The sequence below is a fragment of the Podarcis tiliguerta genome, assembly GCF_965153285.1.
Source record: "Podarcis tiliguerta genome assembly, chromosome: 2".
NCBI lineage: Eukaryota > Metazoa > Chordata > Lepidosauria > Squamata > Lacertidae > Podarcis > Podarcis tiliguerta.
In genome coordinates, this window is record NC_139535.1 from 10466739 (window position 1) to 10494489 (window position 27751).

Below are 27751 nucleotides of genomic sequence, written 5' to 3' on the forward strand. Positions count from 1 at the left end.
AAACATAATAGGTTCCGGAAGTCTTCCAAAATCAAAGCGTTCCAAAACCAACGCGTGCTTTCTCATAGAAAGTAATGCAAAATGGATTAATCCGTTCCAGACTTTTAAAAACAACCCCTAAAGCAGCAATTTAACATGAATTTTACTATCTAACAAGACCATTGATCCGTAAAATGAAAGCAGTAATCAATGTTCTGTACCATAAAATAAAGAAGACAGTATTGTTGATGATAAAAATTAAAAAAGAAGAAGCCACAGTCAAAAATGAAAAAGCCACACAAACAAAAACGCAAAAAATAGGAAAAAACTAAAGCACCAAATGTCACCTCAGAACACTGCAACCAGAAATGGCTTTAACATTGATGGGGTGGGGGCTTAAATCAGCTGTGCAAGGGAACAAATGGGATGAAAAAAGCTTTAATTACAATGGGAGGGGGGACTTAAATTAGCTGCTCAAGGATACAAGTGGGATGAAAGAAACCTTAATTATTATGGGGGGGACTTAAATTTGCTGTGCAACAGTAAAAATGGAAGCTCAGGAGCACGTTCGGTTTCCGAGGCAAAGTTCAAAAACAGGAGCACCTATTTCTGGGTTTGCAAATGATGAATCAACAGAAGCATAGTCAATCTATGGACTTCCCTTTTTTTGAAATATTTTATTGGTTTTTACAAATGCAAGTTTATATCAAAGACATTTATGTAATCAATTCATGAGATTCTCTGAATCACATGACTTCGCTCCATCCCTTTCATGGGTCCTGATAGTACCGTATTTTTTGCTCCATAGGGCGCACCGGACCTTAAGACGCACCTAGTTTTCAGAGGAGGAAAACGGGAAAAATATTCTGAATCAAATGTTGCACTAAACTATTTAATAAACTACTGGTATATCAGAGTGAGACTAAGAGGGACAGGAGCTTGTTTAGTGTGCAGGCTGAAGGAGCCAGCGGATCAGCTGAGACGTGGGCGATTTGCGTAATTTCCCCCTCTCCCTCATCCTCTGCCCTCCAGTCCCCAGCAGCCTTCCTTTTTTACTTCCTGATTTTCACTGCGCTCGTGGCTCAGAGCTCGAGGTTGGGTTTTTTTTGCTGCTGGTTGCTTAAATTTTATCCTTCCCGATCCAACCCCCCCTGTGTCCTGCCATCCCTCTGCAGCCTCATTGCTCCGTTTAGAGAGCGGGTGAACCTTCTGCTGGCTACGCACCACTTTTAAAAGTGCCTTCTGGCTTTGAATCACCTGCCTCCCTTTACTATTTTACTCAGGGTATTTGCCCTGTGCCTGGGGTTTTTTCCATTTAAGAGTTTGCAGCCTCTTCCTTCCGTTGCTTGCTTTGAGGCAGGATAGATTTGAGCAAGTGATCAGGACTTGGATTGCAGGGGATTCGCCATTAGCTGTGTAAAAGCGCTCCTCCTTGCAGCCTTCTACGTTGTTTGCACACGTGGCTACTGGTATCAGGTTCAATTTGAGTAATAAGCAGCCCCTGGCAGCAATAGAATGGAGCATAAAAAAGGAGTAGGGGCACTGGGACCCAGACAATGCTCAAATCTATCCTGCCTCAAAACAAGCTGCAGAAGTAAAAAGCCCGCTCCCGCTCCCCTGCCCCTCATCCCGTGCCCTCCCCAGCCTTTTTTTTAACTTCCTGGTTTCCACTGCGCTCGTTGGCAAGGCGATGTCTCTACTTTTTCATTATATACCATTTCCCAAAATGATACTGTTATCTTACATGACCACCACATATAGCAAAAGGTACCCACTTCTTTACATTTCCAGCAGAAAGTTGAACTTACTCTATACTTTTCAGTTAACTTACTAGGAGTCAAATACCACCAGTACATCCTTTTCATGTAGTTTTCTTTCCATGTACAGCAAGCTGTGAATTTCAGATCTGTTTTCCAAAGCCTCTCCCAATCTGCCATTTGTATGTTATGTTCTAAGTCCCTTTCCCATTTCGTCATAACTGCTTTGACCTGTTCATCTTTTGTATACCGTTCTAGGAGCAAGTTATACATTTTAGACAGAACTTGTTATGTTACTTCCTAAGAGTTCTTTTTGAAATAGTGGTGTCTCATAACTAAAACCGTTCTTTTTGTCTATCTTAAAGATATCGTTTAGCTGATGGTACTGTAAGCAGTCAGTTACAGCTTCCTTTTATCTCTTCAAAATCCTTTAATTTCAGTTGGTTTTCAACTTCAGTTAACAGCTCTCTATAAGTCGGCCAATTACTTCTCATATTCAATTTTTTTCAGACATATTGCTTCCAAGGGAGAAAGCCACCAGGGTGTTTTTTACTCAAGCAAATTTTTATACTTCTCTCATACCCTACAAATTGGTTTTCTTACTATGATTCTGAAAAGCTCTAAACACCTTGGCCTTTTCCTACCATAAATATGCATGCTATCCATTATTTGTGTCCTTCCAGATCTAATATACAGTATCTGTGTTTTCCAATGTAATCCATTCCCGGTACTAGCAGATACAGGACGCTTCATAATAAAGTTTCAAACCCAGCAGGACAAAACCTCCTCTCTCACTTAATAATTTATTTTTTATACTTGGTTTCGTCCCTTGTCAGATAAACCTAGATGTATCTTCTTGCCATTTTTCAAAGCATCCTGCGTTGCCTACTGCCTGGACTGATTGGAGTAAAAATAACATTTTTGGCAATACATTCATTTTTATTACTGATATTCTTCCTCAAAATGAGAAATTCATTCTTCCCCATATCTCTAAACCTCTTTTTATTTCTTTCCACTCATTCTTGTAATTGTCTTTAAAAATATTTATATTCTTAGCTGTCAAACAAATCTCTCAGTATTTGACTTTTTATGTATAACTAACTCTGTTTTCTTAGTCTTATTCTTGTTTAGTTTAAAGCCTCCGGTCTGCCCGAAGTCCTGTATCTTTTCTACCACCTTCAGTAGAGTATTTATGGGATCCTTCACGCTAATTACAGGGTCAACTGCAAAACCTTTTAATTTATATGCTTTATTTTCTTCTGTTATTCCTCTAATTAATTTCTCTACTTTTTCTCGCTCTCCAGGGCCTCTAATACCAAAATAAATAATAATGGTGATAGGGACTATCCCTGTCTTGTCCCCTTCATTATTTTACACTTTTCTGTTATAACCTTATTAACAATCAGCATAGACTGTTGGTAAGAATAAATTGCATCAATTCCTCTCCCAAATGCTTCCCCAAAATTCATTTTTTCTTTTATCTTTTTCATAAAAGCCCATGAAACATTATCAAAAGCCTTTTCAGCATCTATAAACATTAAGGCCGCTTTTTTCTAATTTCTTACTTCCAAATATTCAATAATTTCAATTATATTCCTTATATTCTCCTTCATCTGACGTCCTGGTAGAAAGCAGGCCTGATTGTGATGAATTTTTTTCTGCTAAAACACCTTTCATTCTATTGTCCAAAATATGATCAATATTCTAAATGGAGTATTTTTCTCGCCTTTTAGTTCAAGAATTATTGAGTTGTGGTCCGAAAGCGTTCTTGGTTGTATTCTGCTTTTTTAATCTATGGAATTCCATCCTACAGGAGACAGCGATGGCCAACAACTTGGATAGCTTGAAAAAGAGGATTGGACTGATGTCTGTGCTCTGCCCTCACTGTCCTAGGCAATAATGCTTCTTAATACTAGTTCCTGGAAAGCACAGGAAGGCAGAGGGCTCTTGTACTCAGATCCTGCTTGCTGGTTTCCCACAGGCATCTAGCTGGCCACTGTGAGAACAAGATGCTGGACTAGGTGGGCCTTTGCCCAATCGAGCAGACTCTTCTTATGTTCTAATACAGACATCCCCAAACTTGGCCCTCCAGATGTTTTGGGACTACAACGTCCATCATCCCTAGCTAACAGGAACAATGGTCAGGGATGATGGGAATTGTAGTCCCAAAACATCTGGAGGGCCAGGTTTGGGGATTCAAATATATTGCAATCTTTTTACAGTTACATGTGGCACTGTAACACTAAAGTTTTACTTCTTAGTCATAGGAGACTGTTACACAATCCAGTGATCATCTCCTCCCTGGGAAAAGAGAAATACAGAGATGTGTCTAAGAAGCCAATTGCACCATAGATTATAAAATAATGCAGTTATTTAAGTGTGAATGGAGTGATCATGTGTTGTTTTTGCCATTATTTCATCTGCATTCCTAAAAGTTTGGAACATAGAGAGGACAGTGGAGAAAGGAGACAGTGTTAAAATAAGAGAAGGTGCATATTGGGATTGACATGTGTTCAGTTCCTTTCTTGTCTTTCATGAAAATCTTCACAGGATTCTCTTCCCCCTCCCCCCACTCCCAAACAGGTGAGGATAATGATGGCCAGAATTCTAAGGAGCAATCTGTGAAATCACTGGGAAGAACAAAGAAACCCTTTAAATGTACTGACTATCGAAAGAGCTTCAAGGAAAATGGAACTCTTAGAAAACATCAAGGAACTCACACAGGGGGAAAACCATTTGAATGTATTGAATGTGGAAAGTGCTTCAGTAGAAGTGGACACCTTAGAATACATCAACTAACTCACACAGAGGAGAAACCATTTAAATGTATTGAATGTGGAAACTGCTTCAGTCAAAATGGAAACCTTAGAAAACACCAACGAACTCACACGGAGAAACCATTTGCATGTATTGAATGTGGAAAGAGCTTCAGTCAAAATGGAAACCTTAGAATACACCAACGAACTCACACGGGGGAGAAACCATTTGCATGTATTGAATGTGGAAAGAGCTTCAGTCAATATGCAACACTTAGAATACACCAACGAACTCACACGGGGGAGAAACCATTTAAATGTATTGAATGTGGAAGGAGCTTCAGTGAAAGTGGAGCACTTAGAAGACATCTACAAACTCACATAGAGGGGAAACCATTTAAATGTATTGCATGTGGAAAGGGCTTCAGTAAGAGTGGAGACCTGAGAATACACGAAGGAACTCACACTGGGGAGAAACCATTTAAATGTATTGAATGTGGAAAGAGCCTCTGTAGAAGTGGAACACTTAGAAGACATCAACGAACTCACACAGAGGAGAAACAATTTAAATGTATTGAATGTGGAAAGAGCTTCAGTAGAAGTGAACAGCTTAAAAGACATCAACTAACTCACACGGGGGAGAAACCATTTAAATGTATTGAATGTGGAAACAGCTTCAGTCAAAGTGGAACACTTAGAGTACATCAACGAACTCACACTGGGGAGAAACCATTTAAATGTATTGAATGTGGAAAAAGCTTCAGTAGAAGTGGACACCTTAGAGGACACCAACGAACTCACACGGGGGAGAAACCATTTGCATGTATTGAATGTGGAAAGAGCTTCAGTCAATATGGAAACCTTAGAATACACCAACGAACTCACACGGGGGAGAAACCATTTAAATGTATTGAATGTGGAAGGAGCTTCAGTGAAAGTGGAGCACTTAGAAGACATCTACAAACTCACACAGAGGAGAAACAATTTAAATGTATTGAATGTGGAAAGAGCTTCAGTCAAAATGGAAACCTTAGAATACACCAACAAACTCACACGGGGGAGAAACCATTTGCATGTATTGAATGTGGAAAGAGCTTCAGTCAATATGGAAACCTTAGAATACACCAACGAACTCACACGGGGGAGAAACCATTTAAATGTGTTGAATGTGGAAAGAGCTTCAGTAGAAGTGGACACCTTAGAGGACACCAACGAACTCACACGGCGGAGAAACCATTTGCATGTATTGAATGTGGAAACAGCTTCAGTCAAAATAGATACCTTAGAATACATCAACGAACTCACGCGGGGGAAAAACCATTTAAATGTGTTGAATGTGGAAAGAGCTTCAGTTTTAGTGGACACCTTAGAAGACACCAACAAACTCACATGGGGGAGAAACCATTTGCATGTATTGAATGTGGAAACAGCTTCAGTCAAAATGGATACCTTAGAATACATCAACGAACTCACACGGGGGAGAAACCATTTAAATGTATTGAATGTGGAAAGAGCTTCAGTAGAAGTGGACACCTTAGAATACACCAACGAACTCACACGGGGGAGAAACCATTTGAATGTATTGAATGTGGAAAGAGCTTCAGTCAAAATGGAAACCTTAGAAAACACCAACGAACTCACATAGAGGAGCAACCATTTAAATGTATTGAATGTGGAAAGAGCTACAGTCAAAGTGGAGACCTTAAAAGACACCAGCGAATTCACACGGGGGAGAAACCATTTAAATGTATTGAATGTGGAAAGAGCTACAGTCAAAGTGGAGACCTTAAAAGACACCAGCGAATTCACACGGGGGAGAAAACATTTAAATGTATTGAATGTGGACAGAGTTTCAGTAGAATTGGAGATCTTAGAATACACCAACTAACTCACACGGGTAGAAACCATTTGAATGTATGGAATGTGGAAAGAGCTTCAGTCAAAATGGACACCTTAGGAAACATCAACGAACTCACATGAGAGAAACCATTTAAATGTACTGAATGTGGAAAGGGCTTCCGTCCATATAGACACCTTATAAGACACCAGCTAACACACGGGGAAGAAACCATTTTAATGTAGGGAATGTGGAAGGAGCTTCAGCAAAAGTAGAGCACTTAGAATACACCAACTAACTCATACAGGGGAGAAACCATTTAAATGTACTGAATGTGGAAAAAGCTTCAACAGGAAGGATAAACTTACATTACATTGGCAAACACACAGAGGAGAAGCTTTAGTCAATATGGAACCTTAGGAAACATCCACTAATTTACGTGGGGAGGTCTTAATACACTGGTACCTCGGGTTAAGTACTTAATTTGTTCCGGAGGTGTATTCTTAACCTGAAACTGTTCTTAACCTGAAGCACCACTTTAGCTATTCAGGCCTCCTGCTGCCGCCACGCCGCCACCACATGATTTCCATTCTCATCCTGTAACAAAGTTCTTAACCGGAGGTACTATTTCTGGGTTAGCACAGGCTGTAACCTGAAGCTTATGTAACCTGAAGCATATGTAACCCAAGGTACCACTGTATAGAACTTTCTAGAGTAGCTTTCTCAACCTGTGGGCCCCCAGATGTTGCTGAAATACAACTCCCATCACCCCTAGCTAGCAAGGCCAGAGCTCAGGGATGATGGGAGTTGTAGTCCAACAACATCTGGGGACCCACAGGTTGAGAACCGCTGCTCTAGAGGGTTTTCTGATGGAATTATTAGATTGTCTGAGAAGGCTCTGACCTTATAGGCCCTTTGTCCAACTTTAATTCCTTCTATTCTAGGGTCTTCTCTTACTGCTTTCAAATATACTTCCAGAAGTGTGATAAAGAGAGGAGGAGAAAGAGGGCAGCCCTGTCTTGTTCCCTTAGAGATATTAAAAGCTTCTGATGTTTCACCATTTATAATTAGTCTGACCTTTTGGGAATTATAAATTGCTTTTATACCACTACATATTTTCTCACCCAAACTCATCATTTCCAAAGTTTTTTGCATGAATGCCGCTGAAGCATTATCCAATGCTTTCTCCGCATCCACCAAGATCAGAGCTGCCTTTTTATCTGGTCTCATTTCCAAGTATTCTATTGTATCTACTGCCAATCTTACGTTGCTGTAAATTTGTCTTCTGCGTAGGAAGCCTGACTGATCTTTCTTTATTAATCATGCCAGGATCTTTTTCAATTTATTGGCTAAATTTTTTGCAAATAATTCATAATCTGAATTTAGAATTGAGTTTGGTCTATAATTTTTAATTTACTCTAAATTGGAACCATATTTCAGTATCACTGTAATTAGGGCCTCTTGCCATTATTCTGGCACATGTCCTCCTTCTAAAATTTTGTTCATTATTATTTCTAACACAGGTAATATTGTCTTAGAAGTCACCATTCCTTCTTTTATTTCATTTATATTAATAGGGGCATTTAAGTATTTCTGTTCTTTCTCTTATTTTTGGCTGTTGGGTTGAAATAAACGACAGACGAGTGACAAGTGTCATACGGGAGGCATCTCTCGAGCATGTCTCGAAGAGTCCCTTTTATTGAATATTACAGCATTGCCACATATGTGCTTGTTGCTAATTGGTTGACACAAATCATACACAAGGGTTGCATATAGGCATTAATCATCAATAGATTAAAGGTTGGGAAAGGAACACAGAGTTGGACAGGTATGAAAACCTCCCTGTTATAGCAAACCTTAAAAGGGCATAACCATCGCATTCATCGATGTGGTCAACCATGCATTAAGAACAGGTCAGGGTACGATGTTTCATGAACTCAATGTGAACTGAACATTCCAGGGTGAGCGAGGACGGAATGCTTCAGCTCAGAGCGGTTTGCCAAAACTCATGTGCAGAAGCAAAACCTCCCATCATCTCCCCCTTTCTTTTCTTTTTCTTTTTGCGAGATGTTGCTATTTGATTTCGGGGTGAATGGGACAAGAATACTTCGGGATACGTGGTTTGCCAGCGCATGCCTGAAGTCTGCCCACATTTCCCCTATTATTTACTGTTGGTGCTGCCACTTCGCAAAGTAGGCAGCAATGATTTTATTAGGTGGCTGAGGAGGAGAAAGAAACGAAGACCAAAGATGCCATACAACCACCCCCCTGCAGGGGGCTCCATCAGTGAAAACAGTAGGGGCATCCAAAGGGACAGGAGACAATATGGAAGAGAAAGATAGGGGAAATTGTCTACCCATTTGCAGGCGAGGGTCGGCGGGGACATGGCAGTCCACCAAACCGACAAAATCGGCTAAAGCGCACTGCAAATCCATGCTAGTGGAAAGAACAGTCTCCCACATCGCGTGGCTCTGGCTGCCAACATCGGAACAGATTTGAATCATATCGGCCAGGTCATATTTGGGGCGGTGTATGATTGACTGCAAAGCCTTCTTGCAATCGGTGTTTGCATTTTCAAAGGCCAATTTTTTCATCAATTCATTTTGAGCCGTAGGGTCATCAATCTGCCTGGTGATTGATTATTTCAATCTATGTATAAATTGATGGTAAGGCTCCGAATGTTGTTGCTTAATATTAACGAAGGAGCTCAGTGGTTGCCCTGAGACAGTGGTTGCCCTGAGACAGGGACTTTCCGCAAGGCGCGTTGTACACAGGTCGCGGTGTGACTGAAATGTAAAGGTGTCAATTGCGCCTGGGCTGGTACATTATCATACAGACCAGCGCCAAAGAGTTGGTTGGCTGAATGCTGTGGATCAGCCAGGGCTGCTGCGCTATGCTTAAATTCACTTTCAAAAACCACACACTGAGCAGGAGATAAAAGCATGCACACCAAATCCTTCCAATCTTGAGGTAGCATTGTGTAACCATTTGCGATCCCCTCCAGCATCCCTAGCACATAAGAAGATTTGAGGCCAGAATCAATAATGGCTTTCCTTAATTCTCTCAGAACAGAATAAGGAAGCGCCTCATACATAACCTACTGTTGTGCAGTGCCAGGGTTCGCATAGGAGATAGGGAAAGCAGATGGCATTTCCCCAGCCCAGCCAGCCTCTTCCTCTAAGGAGAGGAGCCCTTGCTGCCTAGCTTGAGAAAGCGCGGCGCGCACACCTCCTGTGGGAGAGCACGCAGGGGCTGAGGCAGGTGAAGGAGGGATGGGGGTAGATGTGGGCTGAGGTGTAGGAAGGGATTAGCAAGGTTGCGATGGAGGCAGAAGCTTTGGGTAAGGTGGGGGATTGTCTGCTTTGGCTAAAAGAGCAGGGGCCGACGGAGATGCCTGTGGTCCTAATCTAGTGACGGCATCTGCACATTTCTGCCAAGTGAGCAGACAATGAATCGGTGCCCTCGGTTCTGTGAAGAGGGCTTTTCCGATCTTTTGCCAAGCTTCTGATCCCAGAGAGCCGGACTCTGGTGTTGGGTTGAAATAAACGACAGACGAGTGACAGGTGTCATACAGGAGGCATCTCTCGAGCATGTCTCAGAGAGTCCCTTTTATTGAATATTACAGCATTGCCACGTATGTGCTTGTTGCTGATTGGTTAACACAAATCATATGCAAGGGTTGCATATAAGCATTAATCATCAATAGATTAAAGGTTGGGAAAGGAACACAGAGTTGGACAGGTATGAAAACCTCCCTGTTATAGCAAAACTTAAAAGGGCATAACCATCGCATTCATCGATGTGGTCAACCATGCATTACGAACAGGTCAGGGTACGATGTTTCATGAACTCAATGTGAACTGAACATTCCAGGGTGGGTGAGCACGGAATGCTTCAGCTCAGAACGGTTTGTCAAACTCATGTGCAGAAGCAAAACCTCCCATCATCTCCCCCTTTCTTTACTTTTTCTTTTTGCGAGATGTTGCTATGTGATTTCAGGGTGAATGGGACAAGAATACTTCAGGATACGTGGTTTGCCAGCGCATGCCCGAAGTAAGTCTGCCCACATCTCCCCTATTATTTACTGTTGGTGCTGCCACTTCGCAAAGTAGGCAGCAATGATTTTATTAGGTGGCTGAGGAGGAGAAAGAAACGAAGACCAAAGATGCATGAGACCAGGAATGCATTGGATGAAGCAACATAGCAAAATTAATATACACATTATGACAATAGCATATTGAAAAAGATTACGAAGCCAGTTTAGATTTGGCAACCAGCCAATAAGCCACTGGGTAAACAAATCCCAGAGGCCAGAAAATCCAATTTAAAAATCCTGTTTAATGTAGTGTGTAAGATTTTGCAAATGAGAAATTTGCTTTTGAATGGCTTTAGAATTATCAGTAATATTGAAACAACACGTCATTCACTTGTTCACAGCCATAATGATGAATCATGAGCAAATAGTCAATGGCAGCACCATTTTGTAGAAGTCCATGATGAAGTTCACTCTGTTCTTTATTCAAAAGGTGAAGAGCTTGTGAAGTAAAATTCAGAGCTTTTGCTGCGGAGCAAGCTAAAGAGTTAATATTCATACTATTCCGTACAGCCAATCCAGGGACTCCTAAGAGAGAAACAGCTAAAGAGATATATTCAGATCTACTGGGGAGACAGAATCATCACAATCATTAGTCAATTCCACAGAGCGACGATACAGAGAGCGGAACAAATGATGCCTTTTGGGTAAAATGATGGACAAACGGCTTAAGCAGCAGGGTGTGCCATGGCTGATGTTTGCTGGAATATAATTGAATGTATAGCCTGGGCACAACCAAAACCAGCCTTCAGGCAGCTCTGTATACTTATATACATAGGAAATATTTACATAATTAGAGCAATTAAAATTATCCTTGCCCATTTTCACACAGTTGGTTTTTGTGCAATTGACCATACGGGCGCAAGTGACATTAAAGGAAGCCACGTATGGGGTCAACAAAATCAATGGACAGAAGTGGGCATTGGCGCACTTGGGTACCCCAGTTATGGTAACCGGAATAACCAAGGGTGCGGAGAGAATCATTTTGGGCTAGGGATGAGTAAAACCAGGTATCATTTTGCATATCAAAAGGGTCATGGCAAACAGGGATAAAGCAAGAGCCAAGGATTTCACCTATTGATACCTGCTGGGTTAGGCAAAAGGAAGAAACATTGAGGGCTTTTGCAAAAGATTCCCACACATTTAATGGTGTGGAACCACCGCTATTAGGAGCGGAAGCAGAGAGGGGCAAAAACAAAACGCTGAAAATGAGCACTATCATGGAATTTATATTAAGGCAGCAAATGAGACACAGAAGGAAATTATCAAAGGTTGCTTCTAGCTGCTTTTCCTTTCTAAGTTGTTCAGCTTGAAATGAGAATTATTTTATTTGGCCCCACGTCACTGGTCCATTACGATTTCCCCGCTTGCGAGTCCGGGGTGGGGGGCTGGGGGGCCAGTAATCAAAATATCATCCATGTAATGATAGACTAAGAGGTGTGGATACTGAAGATGGAAAGGCTGGAGGGCTTGATTCACATAATATTGGCACATGGTAGGGGAATTCAACATTCCTTGCGGTAGGTCTTTCCATTGATACCGTTCCATGGGCTGGCTGTTATTTAACACAGGAACAGTGAAAGCAAAGAATTTACGATCCTTCTCCTGTAAGGGGATGGAGAAGAAGCAATCTTGCAAATCTATGATAGCCAATTGATAAGAATGGGGGATCACATTTGGATTAGGCAGATCACACTGCAAGGGCCCCATGGGTTCAAGGATGTCATTAATCTTCCTTAAATCCTGGAGAAATCTCCATTTCCCACTTCTCTTTTTTATGACGAAGATGGGGGTATTATAGGGGCTAACAGAGAACTCGATATGGTCTGCCAATAATTGTTCATTCACCAATTGTTTTAAAGCAAGTAGCTTTTCCCCCGTTATGGGCCATTGTTCCACCCATACAGGGGTGGCAGATTTCCAGTTGAGGGGGAGTGCAAGCTTACTCATTAAATTGAATGGTAGCTTATAATTGTTGTAATAGGTCTCTGCCCCACAGATTGAGGTGGATTTTCAGCACACAGGGCTGAATGTATGCAATGGTTTCAGAGCTATCAGGCAGAGAAACAGGCAACCACTGCATGCTTTTGGAAGAGGTTTGAGGTCCACCCACACACTAAACTGCAGAGGCAGACTCAAGGGGCAACGTGGGGTCCCAGCAATTGCTGGATATGACAGAAATGTCTGCGCCCGTGTCAATCAAACCTTCCAGAACTTTGCCATCGATTTTATACTTCTGAAAAAGTTTCTGTTCACCAATCCTCTGGATTACAGCTAGCAGCTGTGGACAGAGGGGAGAGAGCTGGTGCAAATTACTATCCATAATAGAAGCAGGAGGATGAGAAGGGAGCACTACCAAATGCGCCCAAGATTCACCCTTGCTTAACTGCATGGGCATATGGCTCCAAAGTTGAACCATGATTGTGCCCACATAGTCAGGATCTAGGACTCCTGGAATAACCATGATTCCTTCTTTAGCCGCAGAGAATTTGGGTAAAATTAAGCCTGCGACCTTAGGTGGTAGTGGGCCCGCCAATTGGGTGGGCATGAGCACAATTTCACCAGGTAAAACAGCGTCTTTGGTTTCCTGATTGATTAAATCAATGGTGAAATCAGAGGGTGTATCCTTAGAAAAATTTTCAATAGTGGAGACTAACGGCGGAGGGCTCTCTAGCAAAATGTTTAGCAAAATGACCTGGGCGTTTGCAATTGAAGCAATTGCCCTTGGGCTTATTGCCAGCCTGGATGGCACCGGCAAGCAAAGAAATCGCGTGGCTCTGGCTGCCAACATCTGCACAGGTTTGAATCATGGGTACCAGGGGCACTGGCAAGCAATCCCACATAACAATTGTTCAATTTCCTGATTGATTAAATCAATGGTGAAATCAGAGGGTGTATCCTTAGAAAAATTTTCAATAGTGGAGACTAACAGCGGAGGGCTCTCTATTTGTCCTGGCCTGAGAGTTGGGCCCCTATGGAGTTTCCCGAACTCCTGCACTGATTTGCCCAATGATAGCCTTTTCCGCATTTTGGGCATTTTTGGGAAGGTTTAGCCTTATTGGCATCACCATTCCTGTTTGCTCCCCCGCCAGGGGCTCTGCATTGTTTAGCAAAATGACCTGGGTGTTTGAAATTGAAGCAATTGCCCATGGGCTTATTGCCAGCCTGGATGGTGCCGGCAAGCAACGACATCGCGTGGCTCTGGCTGCCAACATCTGCACAGGTTTGAATCATGGGTACCAGGGGCACTGGCAAGCAATCTCACATAACAATTGTTCAATTTCTTTCAAAGAAATATGAGTACCCGCCACCCGCTGTCTAACGCTGAAGCAGCTCCTTGGCATGCTCCTGTTGGAACTTTGTCAGTCCCCCCCCCCCCATACTCACAAAGTAGCGCGCTGAGACTTTTCCAGTCGAGTGAAATACAGGGGTGGCTGCGTAAAGGGATCTAGTGATCACGTCGGGGTCACCAGATGTTGGGTTGAAATAAACGACAGACGAGTGACAAGTGTCATATGGGAGGCATCTCTCGAGCATGTCTCGGAGAGTCCCTTTTATTAAATATTACAGCATTGCCACATATGTGCTTGTTGCTAATTGGTTGACACAAATCATACGCAAGGGTTGCATATAAGCATTAATCATCAATAGATTAAAGGTTGGGAAAGGAACACAGAGTTGGACAGGTATGAAAACCTCCCTGTTATAGCAAAACTTAACAGGGCATAACCATCGCATTCATAGATGTGGTCAACCATGCATTAAGAACAGGTCAGGGTACGATGTTTCATGAACTCAATGTGAACTGAACATTCCAGGGTGAGCGAGGACGGAATGCTTCAGCTCAGAGCGGTTTGCCAAAACTCATGTGCAGAAGCAAAACCTCCCATCATTTGGCAGTCTATTGTTTATAAAAAAAAAAAATATTTTTTTGTCAAGTTCTTCCAGCTCATTTCCATTTCTGTTGTTGTTTTGCAACAGATTTAGTTAATGTAAAAGCACAAAACAACCACAAAGAAGCTACTTCATACATTATAAGAAGTGGGTCCCAAGACCCTTGATCCCCTTCCTTAAAATACCATCTGAACAAAATTGGTGAAGCAGTAAATAATTTTTTGAGGACAATAGGTAAAGGTAAAGGGACTCCTGACCATTAGGTCCAGTCGTGGACGACTCTGGGGTTGCAGCACTCATCTCGCTTTACTGGCCGAGGGTGCCGGCGTACAGCTTCCAGGTCATGTGGCCAGCATGACTAAGCCGCTTCTGGCGAACCGGAGCAGTGCACGGAAACGCCATTTACCTTCCCGCTGGAGCGTTATGTAATAAAAAATTTTAAGGTCTTATATATATATATATATATAATAAATGTTCATAAATGTACAAACCAAGCACATACATAGATATGTGGACCACATGTCTGGAGCAGCACAGGAAAAGCAACAACATTCAAATTTCTGTTGTAGACCACCTTTTCTGTGATGTAGGTATGATGATTGTGGGGATGGTCTTGGGTTACCCCCATTCTGTGAGGTATGTATGATGTATGGAGGGGTGGTCTTGAGCTCCAGGGAAGGGAATTTAAAAGGTCTATATAATGGCAGGCACACCTTTGTCCGGGGTCCTCCTCCTTTCTCCTGCATGTGAGGGGAGCAACTTGTTGCAACACTTCAATAAAGATCTGGCTTACCAGCTGCTTTGCTTCTCAATATTCTCTGGTTGACCTCTGTTATTTTCTCCAACTGATGGAGAACCTGCAAAGGACTCTATAAAGGCTCTTGTGTCCCCCATAAGGGAATAAGGGCAGATTTTGTTTACAACAGATACCTATTTATCTTTTTGCACTTTGTGCTTTCGAACTGCTAGGTCGGCAGGAGCAGAGACAGAGCAACGGGAGCTCACTCCATTGCAAGGATTCGAACTGCCAACCTTCTGATCGGCAAGCCCTTATTGAGGACAATACCTTCTTGAAAAAGCGGGGGTCCAAAGCAGGCACAGTCCAGCGGGGGCACAGTATAAGTTTATATTCCCTCTGCACACGTTCCCTCCCTCGTCTCCCCATTGGTTGGGTGCTACAAGGTTTTCCTTCCCCCAATTATTACAGACAAGAGGCTGAGCGTGGAGAGAAACTTCTCCTTCCTCCTCTGAGTTGCTTCCACTTCCGGCTTCACCAGCAGAGATAATATCCCGGCTTGCAAAGGAGGGAGGGGAGGGAAGCGAGGCTGCATCATGCGGAGGCAGAGGAGGGGCTTCTTCCTAATAAAGCCTCCTAATTAAGTGCCCCTCCCGCCCCCGCTGCCTGGGATTTCGGGTGAGTGCAAAGCCAATGGCGGGGAAGGAGGGAAGGGGCTTTGCGAGGGGGTCCAGGATGAGAAGCCGCTGGATGGGGAGAAGAGAAGGGAGGAAAGGGAGCTGTTTTCTTAAAGGGGGCCTTGAAGGGGAGGGGGGGGGGAGAAGCTTCCTCCTGCAGGGATCTGGTGCAAAGGGAGTTGCAGGGAAGGAGGCGGGCAAGGGGAGAGGGGTGGGCATTGCTGGCCAGGATCGCCTTAATAGTATTAATTTAAATTTAATATCTCTACCCCAGCAGACGACCCCTCGGAGGAGGACCTTATCTTTAGGCAACAGGCGAAAGCATTGCTCTTCTCCCAGGGGTTTGGCTCATTAAACAATCTATGGACTTCACAACTGAGTTGGGGTGGGGTGTTGTTTTTATTTCTTGCTCTGCTATGCATCTCTGTGGTTTTCTCTTGTAAGCTGCCCTGTGATCTTTGGAGGAAGGGCAGTATAGGAATGTGAAGAATAGCTGTAAAAATAGGAAGCCCTCCTGCGTTCAAGGGGGGGGGGGTTGGGACAAAGTCTCTGATCAGCATGCATAACAGGATGGGCTTAGGAGGGAATAATACTAATAAGAATAAGAGTAAAATAAAAATAAATAATTCATTTCTTGCAGCCTGCCCATCTGACTGTGTTGCCTCAGCCACTCTGGGCGATTTCCATCAAAAACACCAAAAAATTTAAACATCGAAAACTTCCCTGAACAGGGCTGCTATCAGAATACTTCCATTTTGTAGAAATGGCCTTTGAATTTAAAGAAATGCCCTCTTTAAGGAATCCCATGGTGTAAACGTGTATGTTGTCCTCTAGGTCCAAACACATAGTAAGAGCAAGCAGTGCTCCAAAGTGCTTCTCTTGTGAACTTGCCATCTAAGTTGTTTACTCCTGACCAAAACTCCTGTTTCCCAAAAGGACTGGAGAGAGGGGTCTCCTCACCACTTTTAACCCCCCCCCCACTCCCACTACATGGAAGGCAGAGGACTTGTTCATTCACAATCCCAGTAAGCCATGAAGTGAACCAGGCGCTGCCGCTCCTTCCCCTCTCACTGGGCTGCAGAGGAGGAAACGAATGGGATTGAAGGCTCTTCCTGCCTCTCTCCCCTGAGCAAGAAGAGCAAAGGGTGTTTGCAGGGGAGGAAGACAGAGGAGGAGGCGGCAGCGAGGGCAGAGGGAGCAGTGGGCGGATCCACCGCCTCTCCCAGGGGGTCCAGATGCAAGCAAGGGGCTTCCTTCTTCTCCATGCAAGGGCCACCCATGTATTCAGAGCAGTCCTTTGCAGATTAACTCTTAAGTTCTATGGGATCTACTCTCAGGCCACTAATGTGCATACCATCCCAGCCTTAGGAAGGGAGGTGGGACAGGCAGGTGAAAGGAATTGCCAAAGGTGTTTGAAAATGGGTGGAGGCTCTTGGGAAGGGGTCTTTTTCTATGCAACAACTGCAGTGAGGATGCTGATTGCCAAGGGGTAGAAAGGAGATAAAATTCCATCAGAAGAGGAGTGGCAAGTAAAAATCCTTCAATATATAGAAGTAGCACAGATGACGGAAAAGATAAGAAATCAATTGCCCAAAATTTTAAACGGGAATGGGAGCTCTATAGACAATATTTAAAAGAACAGTGTCCCCTTATAAAAACTTTAAAATGCTTTGAATAACTCTCGGAACTGAATAAGGTACAAAGTATTCTGACAAGATTTAACAAAGATAAAGTTTATTGAAAAATAGAGGCAAGTAATTAAGAAAATTGCCAACCTAGCAGTTCGAAAGCACGTCAAAAGTGCAAGTAGATAAATAATTTTTTTATTACATACCGCTCCGGCGGAAAGGTAAACGGTGTTTCCATGCGCTGCTCTGGTTTGCCAGAAGCGGCTTAGTCATGCTGGCCCCATGACCCGGAAGCTGAGTGCAGACAAACGCCGGCTCCCTCGGCCAGTAAAGCGAGATGAGCATTGCAACCCCAGAATCATGCGTGACTGGACCTAACGGTCAGGGGTACCTTTACCTAATTAAGAAAATAAATAACCTATATCAAGGAAGTCGGAAGTTGATGGGTGGAATAATTTTGTGCATTCGTGATGTATTGTTCTATTTCTTTTGTATTGTGTAATGTATTGTGCTTTTTTGTTTTGTTTCTTTTCCTATTTATAAGCTTTTGGTGTGTGTGTGTGTGTGCTGATTTTAAACCAATAAAGATTGAATAAACAAAATAAAATAAATAAAAATAAAATAAAATAAATAAGGAAGGGAGGTGATGAAAGGAATTGGCAAAGGTGTTTGAAAATGGGTGGGGGCTCTTGGGAAGGGGGTGCCCAATTGGGGCTTCTCCAGGGGCAGCAGAATGTCTTGGGCAGGAGAATCCCTGCAGGGGCTCTCAGACTCCCTTGGCTTCTTCTTCCCTCCCTCCCAGGAAGCTGCAACTTGCTCTGGATTCTGCGCTCCTCAGGAAGCTGAACCTGCAAACCTAGCTGTGACTGAACCTGCAACCCTGGCCAGGATGGAAGGAGGAAGATGGACGGTTGACCTGGTCAGGCTCTCTCCCGCATCCCTCCCCACAACCTCTGAGCATTCCCTCCCAGGACCCTTGGAGAAATCTGGTGAGTTCCAGGGGAGAGGAGATGGGGACAGGGATAGATGGATGGTGGAGGGAGAAGGAGGAAAAGATGGAGAGGAGACAAATGGAAGGAAGTTCCTGACAGGAAGAAGGAAGGGGTGAGGCCTTCTCCAAAGCAGCTCTTTGTTTCTTGAATCCCTTTCATAAAGGACAGTGGGGGCAGATTTTCTTCTTCCAGGATTTTAAATCTTAGGAGTTACAGTGGTATCTTGGTTCTCAAACTTAATCGGTTCCAGAAGTCTTCCAAAACCAAAGCGTTCCAAAACCAAGGCGTGATTTCCCGTAGAAAGTAATGCAAAATGGATTAATCCATTCCAGACTTTTAAAAACAACCCCTAAAACAGCAATTTAACATGAATTTTACTATCTAACAAGACCATTGATCTATAAAAAGAAAGCAATAGTCAATGTTCTGTACTATAAAATAAATAAGACAGTATTGTAGATAATAAAAATTAAAAAGAAAAATCGTACCTGCATTGATGATAGTCATTGTTTGAATGGGGAGCTTTTATCCCTTTCCACAGTCAATCAATCAATCAATCAATCAATCATAAAACAAAAAAACAAAGCCTCAGTCAAAAATGAAAAAGCCACACAAATAAAAATGCAAAAAATAGGAAAAAACTAAAGCAGCAAATGACACCTCAGAACACTGCAACCAGAAACGGCTTGAATATTGATGGGGGGGGGGCTCAAATTAGCTGTGCAAGGGAACAAATGGGATGAAAAAAACCTTGATTACGATGGAGACGACTTAAATTAGCTGCTCAAGGGTAAAACGGAATGAAAAAAAGCCTTAATTAGGATGGGGGCACTTAAAATTGTTGCGCAACAGTAAAAATGGAGCTCAGGAGCACGTTCGGTTTCCGCGGCAAACTTCAAAAACAGGAACACCTATTTCTGGGTTTGCAAATGATGAATCAACAGAAGCATAGTCAATCTATGGACTTCCCCTTTATGGACCAGTGATTCCTAAAGTCCAGCTAACGTTTTGATTTGCGTGCAGTAATCTCATAGGTCAGTTATAAATTTTCCCCATTCTTTTTTAAAGTCCTTGATTCCTGAGTCTCATGGCTAATTTTGCCATTTTGGCAGAGTCCAGCAGTTTGGCTTGCCATTCTTCCCTAGTTGGGATTATTGCATCTTCCCATCTTTGAGATAATAACATCTGTGCAGCTGTTGTCGCATACATAGTCTTTCCTGGTCTTTTGGGATCTCAGTACCTGTAATTCCAAATAAATAAACTTCTACATTCTTAACAAACATTATTTTAAACATTTTTTTCCAATTCATTATATGCCATTTCCCAAAATGATACTGTTATTTTACATAACCACCACATATAGCAAAAGGTACCCACTTCTTCTTTGAAGTGACCTGTTCATCCTTGGATGCCATTCTAGGAGCAAGTTATACATTTTAGACAGATTTTTTTATGTTACTTCCTGAGAGTTCTTTTTGAAATTGTGATGTCTCATAACTAAAACCTTTATTTTATTTTAATTTTTTAAAAAAATATATTGTAAAAATAGTTCATCATTAATCCACATATATTACAGATATACAAGCATACAAACATACATTTCATACAATCCTTAAAAGTGTTCAAACATACTTACACTCAATCCCACAAATAATTCCTTTTCCCATCACCATCCACCACCCCTCACCCCACCTTTGTGTTAGACTTCCAATCTACTCAATTGCAATTTCTTTCTACTTCTATTACTTTCTTTCACACACCTTTAGCCTAATTTCATACTTCTTTTTCTATTACACATTGTTATCCATCTTTTTCAGTATTTCAGTGTTTGAAACGGAACTTGTTTATTCTAATAGGAGTTCTGATTTTTCAATATGGTTTTGCAAGTATCTTTTAAACACCTTCCAGTCCCTATCTATCTTCTCTTTTGAGATCCTTCCAATTTCTCCCATTGTTTTGGATATATTGTAGGACTCCAATAATTTGGCAAGCCACTCTATTTTTGTCAGTACAATGCCACTTTTCCAGTTTTTCGCACTCAATAGCCTTGCGCCTACTGTTGCGTATAAATATAAGGTCTTGTCTTCTTCCTTTAGGCTTCCTGGTACTATTCCCAATAGAAAACCTTCTGGTGTTTTCCTAAATGAATATCTAAACATTTTTTTTCATTTCGTTATATATTATTTCCCAAAATTGTTTGATGTTTAAACAGTTCCACTGTATATGTATCATAGTACCTTTTGCAGTGTTGCATCGCCAACAGACATCGCTACAATTTTTATTCATTTTTGTTATTCTTTCAGGTGTTAAATACCATCTATGTTGTACTTTGAGGTAATTTTCTTTCAGTATATAACACATAGTGAATTTCATATCTTCTTTCCACAATTTTCCCCATTGTTCAAACATAATATTTTTCCCAATATCTTATGCCCATTTAATCATTGATGCTTTAACCAATTCATCCTTTGTTTGCCACTCTTAAGATCAGATTATACAATTTAGATATATTATTTGATTTTTCTTGTATTAAATATTTATCGAATTTTGATATTTCTTTTTCAAATCCTAGCTTTTTGTCTTTCGTTAATCTATACTTAATTTGAATATATTGGAACCAATCACTAATATGAGCTTTATATTCTGTATAATCCTTTAATTCCAACTCTCCATTTTCTTCCTTTAATACAGTTTTATAGGTAACCCAATTTTCTTTCATATTTAATTTTTTCACTGCGACAATTTCTGCCGGCGATGCCCACCAGGGAGTTTTTGGTTCTAGGAGTCTTTTATATTTCTCCCATATTTTATATATAGACTTTCTGACTATATGCCCTAGGAAGCCTTTATGTACTTTGACTTTTTCATCTATTAGATAGGCATGCCCTCCAAATCTCATCTCTACTCCCTCTAAATCCAATACATCTGAGTCATCTAATTTGATCCATTCTTTTAGCCAGGTCAGACCCACCGCATCATGATATAACTCCATGTCAGGGAGACCAAATCCTCCTCTCTCCTTCTTATCTATCATTATTTTGTATTTTATTCTTGGCTTTTTCCCTGACCATACGAATTTAGCCAAATCTCTTTTCCAGTTATTAAAACATTTATCTCCTCAGTATTGAGATACTTTGAAATAAAAACATCATCCTTGGTAATATGTTCATCTTTATTACCAATATTTTCCCTAGTAAGGAAAGATTTAATTTCCCCCATACTTGCAAGTCATTTTTTATTTCATTCCATGTTTTCCCATAGTTCTCATTACTTAAGTCTATAGTGTTTGTTGTTAAATTTATTCCAGGATACCTTATTTTCTTTTTAATTTCCAATCCTGTAATTTCACTTTATCTTTTTCTTCCATATTTTTCAGTAGTATTTTGGTTTTCCCATAGTTTAATTTGTATCCTGCTAATCTGCCATATTCGTTTATGCATTCCAATATTCTAGGTGTACATTGTAGGGGATTTTCTGTTGTGATCATAACATCATCTGCAAAGGCTCTTAACTTGTATCTTTTTTCACCAACTGCTATTCCTCTTATTTGGTTGTCCTGCCTTATTTTCTTTAATAGAACCTCTAATACTATAGTAAATAACATTGGGGATAGGGGGCATCCTTGCCTTGTACCTTCAAAGATGTTGATTTCTTCTCCAAACTCTCCATTAATAATAATTTTTGCTTTCTGTTGGTCATATATTGCATTTATACCTTTTTGGAATTTTTCACCTAGACACAATTCTTTTAATAGTTTTTTCATGTCTATCTTAAAGATATTGTTTAGTTGATGGTACTGTAACCAGTCAGTAACAGCTTCCCTTAGCTCTTCAAAATCTTTTTATTTCAGTTGGTTTTCAACTTCAGTTAACAGCTCTCTATAAGTCAGCCAATTACTTCTCATATTCAATTTTTTTCAGAGATATTGCTTCCTAGGGGGAAAGCCACCAGCGTGTTTCTTACTCAAACAAATTTTTATACTTCTCCCATACCCTAAAAACTGATTATCTTACTCTATGATTCTGAGAAGCTTTATGCACCTAGGCCTTTTCCTACCATAAATATCCATGCTATCCATAATTCATGTCCTTCCATGTCTAAAATACAGTATCTGTGTTTTCCAATGTAATCTATTCCTGGTTCTAGCAGATACAGGATGCTTAATAATAAAGTTTCAAATCCAGCAGGGCAAAACCTCTTCTCTCTCTTACATCTGTTAATAATTTATTTTTTATCCTTGGTTTCTTTCCTTTCCAGATAAACCTAGATATATCTCCTTGCCATTTTTCAAAGCATCCTGCGTTGCCTATTGCCTGGACTGATTGGAATAAAAATAACATTTTTGGCAATACATTCATTTTTATTACTGATATTCTTCCCCCAAATGATAAATTGATTCTTCCCCATATCTCTAAACCTCTTTTTATTTCTTTCCGCTCATTCTTGTAATTGTCTTTAAAAATATTTATATTCTTAGCTATCAAACAAATCTCTCAGAATTTGACTTTGTTATGTATAACTAACTCTTTTCTGTTGTAATTCCTTTTGGCCTTGCTCCATTGTGTTTTTTTACCAAAAACGTAGTCTTATTCTTGTTTAGTTTAAAGCCTCCGGCCTGCCCGAAGTCCTGTATCTTTTTTTACCACCTTTGGTGGAGTATTTATGGGATCCTTTACTGTAATTACAAGGTGAACTGTAGAAGCTTTTAATTTATATGCTTTATTTTCTGTTGGGTTGAAATAAACGACAGACGAGTAGTGGGTGTCATCTGGGAGGCCTCTCCTCGAGCATGTCTCGGAGAGTCCCTTTTATTGAATATTACAGCATTGCCTTGTATGTGCTGGCTGCTGATTGGTTTAACACAAATGCGTTATAAGGGTTACAAGGGTTACGTATAAGACATTAATCATCAATAGGTAAAAGGAACACAGAGTTAGACAGGCATGGAGACTTCCTTAGTAAACAATCTATGGTGATTGATATAGTGAGACTCAGAGAATGTACAGAGAGATAGGCACGGTCAGGAACTCAATTGTGCACTTAACATTCCAGGGTGATAAGGAGAGGATGTATACAGATAGATAAGAAGGTCAGGACATGATGCGCACTTAACATTCCGGGCTGGTGGTGCCAGGGTGGCGAGAAAGGAATGTACAGAAAGACAGCTACTCAGCATCATCCCCAGATAACTACGCAGCATCTCCCCCTTTCTTTCCTTATGTACGAGGTTTTACTATACGATTGCAGGTAGGGTAAAGAAGACAAAAATATTTCGGGATACGATCACGTTGGGGTCACCAGATGTTGGGTTGAAATAAATGACAGACGAGTAGTGGGTGTCATCTGGGAGGCCTCTCCTCGAGCATGTCTCGGAGGGTCCCTTTTATTGAACATTACAATTTTCTACTGTTATTCCTGTAATTAATTTCTCCACTTTTTCTCTCTCACCAGGGCCTCTAATACCAAAATAAATAATAATGGTGATAGGGGATATCCTTGTCTTGTCCCCTTCGTTATTTTACACTTTTCTGTTATAACCTTATTAACAATCAGCATAAGCTGTTGGTAAAAATAAATTGCATCAATTCCTCTCCCAAATGCTTCCCCAAAATTCATTTTTTCTTTTATCTTTTTCATAAAAGCCCATGAAACATTATCAAAAGCCGTTTCAGCATCAATAAACATTAAGGCCGCTTTTTTCTCATTTCTTACTTCCAAATATTCAATAATATCAATGATTTTCCTTATATTCTCCTTCATCTGACGTCCTGGTACAAAGAAGGCCTGCTTGTCATGATTTTTTTCTGCTAAAACACCTTTCATTCTATTGCCCAAAATATGAGCAATACTCTAAATGGACTTCTATGGACTTCCATCCTACAGGAGTGATGGCCAACAACTTGGATAGCTTGAAAAAGAGGATTAGACTGAAAGCACAGGAAGGCAGGGGGCTCTTGTACTCAAATCCTGCTTGCTGGTTTCCCAAAGGCATTTAGTTGACAACAGGACTCCCTGGTCCTGAATAGGGTAACTGTGCCCCTGAAGGACCAGGTGCGCAGCCTGGGAGTCATTTTGGACTCACAGCTGTCCATGGAGGCACAGGTCAATTCTGTATCCAGGGCAGCTGTCTACCAACTCCACCTGGTACGCAGGCTGAGACCCTACCTGCCCGCGGACTGTCTCGCCAGAGTGGTGCATGCTCTGGTTATCTCCCGCTTGGACTACTGCAATGCGCTCTACGTGGGGCTACCTTTGAAGGTGACTCGGAAACTACAACTAATCCAGAATGCGGCAGCTAGACTGGTGACTGGGGGCGGCCGCTGAAACCACATAACACCGGTCTTGAAAGACCTACATTGGCTCCCAGTACGTTTCCGAGCACAATTCAAAGTGTTGGTGTTGACCTTTAAAGCCCTAAACGGCCTCGGCCCAGTATACCTGAAGGAGCGTCTCCACCCCCATCGTTCTGCCCGGACACTGAGGTCCAGCTCCGAGGGCCTCCTGGCGGTTCCCTCATTGCGAGAAGCAAAGCTACAGGGAACCAGGCAGAGGGCCTTCTCGGTAGTGGCGCCTGCCCTGTGGAACACCCTCCCAGCAGATGTCAAAGCGATAAATAACTACCTGACATTTAGAAGACATCTTAAGGCAGCCCTGTTCAGGGAAGTTTTTAATCTGTGATATTTTACTGTATTCTTTGTTTCTATGGAAGCCGCCCAGAGTGGCTGGGGAAACCCAGCCAGATGGGCGGGGTACAAATAATAAATTATTATTATATAACTGTGAGAACAGGATGCTGGACTAGGTGGGCCTTTGCCCAAATGAGCAGGCTCTTCTTATAGTCTAATACAGGCACCCCCAAACTTGGCCCTCCAGATGTTTTGGGACTACAACTCCCATCATCCGTAGCTAACAGGACCAGTGGTCAGGAATGATGGGAATTGTAGTCCCAAAACATCTGGAGGGCCAAGTTTGGGGGTGCCTGTTCAGTTCCTTTCTTGTCTTTCCTGAAAGTCTTAACAGGATTCTTCCCCCCCCCCCCACTCCCAAGCAGGTGAGGAAGATGACGGCCAGAATTCTACGGAGCCATCTGTGAATTCATTGGGAAGAACAAAGAAACAGTTTAAATGCCTGGAATGTGGGATGTGCTTTAGTCACAGTGGAAGACTGAGGATACATCAACGAATTCACATAGAGAAGAAACCATTTAAAAGTACTGACTATCGAAAGAGCTTCAGGGAAAATGGAACTCTTAGAAAACATCAAGGAACTCACACAGGGGAGAAACCATTTGAATGTATTGAATGTGGAAAGTGCTTCAGTCAAAATGGAACACTTAGAATACACCAACGAACTCACACGGGGGAGAAACCATTTAAATGTATTGAATGTGGAAAGAGCTTCAGTGAAAGTGGAGCACTAAGAAAACATCAACAAACTCACACGGGGGAGAAACCATTTGAATGTATTGAATGTGGAAAGTGCTTCAGTCAAAATGGAACACTTAGAATACACCAACGAACTCACACGGGGGAGAAACCATTTAAATGTATTGAATGTGGAAAGAGCTTCAGTGAAAGTGGAGCACTAAGAAAACATCAACAAACTCACACGGGGGAGAAACCATTTGAATGTATTGAATGTGGAAATAGCTTCAGTAGAAGTGACCACCTTAAACTACACCAACGAAGTCACACGGGGGAGAAACCATTTCAATGTATAGAATGTGGAAAGAGCTTTGGTCAAAATGGAACACTTAGAATACACCAACAAACTCACACGGGGGAGAAACCATTTAAATGTATTGAATGTGGAAAGAGCTTCAGTGAAAGTGGAGCACTAAGAATACACCAACGAACTCACACGGGGGAGAAACCATTTAAATGTATTGAATGTGGAAAGAGCTTCAGAGGAAGTGGAGACCTTAGAATACATGAACGAACTCACACAGGGGAGAAACCATTTAAATGTATTGAATGTGGAAAGTGCTTCAGTCGAAATGGAGCACTTAGAATACACCAACGAACTCACACGGGGGAGAAACCATTTAAATGTATTGAATGTGGAAAGAGCTTCAGTGGAAGTGGAAACCTTAGAAAACACCAACAAACTCACACGGGGGAGAAACCACTGAAATGTATTGAAAGTGGAAAGAGCTTCAATGATAGTGGAAACCTTAGAAAACATCAACAAACTCACACGGGGGAGAAACCATTTGAATGTACTGAATGTGGAAATAGCTTCAGTCAAAATGGACAACTTAGGAAACATCAACGAACTCACACGGGAGAAACCATTTAAATGTACTAAATATGGAAAGAGCTTCCATCCACATAGACACCTTCTAAGACACCAAATATCACACGGGGAAGAAACCATTTTAATGTATGGCATGTGGAAGGAGATTCAGCTACAGTAGAGCACTGAGAATACACCAACTAACTCATACAGGGGAGAAACCATTGGAACGTATTGAATGAGGGATGAGCTTCAACAGGAAGGATAAACTTACATTACATTGGCCAACTCCCACAGGGGAGAAGCTTAAGCCAATATGGAACCTTAGGAAACATCTGCTAACTCACGTGGGGAAAACCAGATTTATGAAACATGGAAAAAGCTTCAGAGGGAGTGGAGACCTTAATATTCATTAAAAAATTCACACAGGCAGGAAACCATATAAATGTATGGAGTTTTCCACTCAGGTTTTACCAGATTTCCTGGGAAGTGAAGATTACTGTCAAGTCTCTGGATGTACAGAAAATAATTTGGCAGTGTTTTCAATAATAATAATAGTAACAGCAACAATAATAACAATATAATTTATACCACACCCCTCTGGCTGGATTTCCCCCGCGGCACAGCCACTCTTGGTGGCTTGCAACAAAATATTGAAATACAATAGTCCTCCAGATATTAAAAGCTTCCCTAAACAGGGTAGCCTTCAAACGTCTTTTAAAGTCTGGTGGCTGTTTTTTTCCTTTGACATCTGGTGGGAGGGTATTCCACAGGGAGGGCACCACTACCCAGAAGGCCTTCTGCTTGGTTCCCTGTAACTTCGCTTCTCACAGTGAGGCAACCGTCAGAAGGCTCTTGGTGCTGGACCTCCATGTCCAGGCAGAACGATGGGGGTGGAGACTCTACTTCAGGATCGAGGCCGTTTAGCGCTTTAAAGGTCAGCACCAACACTTTGATTTGTGCTCAGAAATGCAATGGGAGCCTATGTTGGTTTTTCAATACCAGTGTAATGTGGTCTTGGCGGCTGCACCCCATCACCAGTCTAGCTGCTGCATTCTGGATTAGTTGCAGTTTCCGGACCACTTACAAAGGTAGCCCCACATAGAGCGCATTGCAGTAGTCCAAACAGGAGATAACTGGAGCATGCCCTACTCTGGCAAGACAGTC

At 41.7% G+C, this 27751-nt stretch overlaps 1 protein-coding gene across 2 annotated transcripts; it reads left to right on the forward strand.

Annotated features, from left to right (window-relative positions):
* Positions 1–974: 974 nt before the first annotated feature.
* LOC310670533 (uncharacterized protein) lies at positions 975–27299 on the forward strand. 2 transcript variants are annotated; one of them, XM_083426024.1, is made up of 3 exons: positions 16906–17137; positions 18023–18346; positions 25401–27299. In XM_083426024.1, exons 2-3 carry the CDS (start codon positions 18091–18093, stop codon positions 26645–26647), a joined length of 1503 nt encoding a protein of 500 aa, XP_083282150.1. In that variant the 5' UTR covers positions 16906–17137; positions 18023–18090; the 3' UTR covers positions 26648–27299. The 2 variants fall into 2 exon arrangements, with proteins under 2 accessions (XP_083282151.1, XP_083282150.1); XM_083426025.1 differs by lacking the exons at positions 16906–17137; positions 18023–18346 and adding an exon at positions 975–1073.
* Positions 27300–27751: the final 452 nt, after the last annotated feature.

What these genes read in the sequence shown, in the direction of transcription:
- LOC310670533 (XM_083426024.1), top strand. Translation starts at nt 18,091, where the DNA reads ATGTCTTGGGCAGGAGAATCCCTGCAGGGGCTCTCAGACTCCCTTGGC. An exon ending in AGGACCCTTGGAGAAATCTG is followed by an intron (nt 18,347 to 25,400) that starts GTGAGTTCCAGG and finishes ACTCCCAAGCAG; the next exon opens with GTGAGGAAGATGACGGCCAG.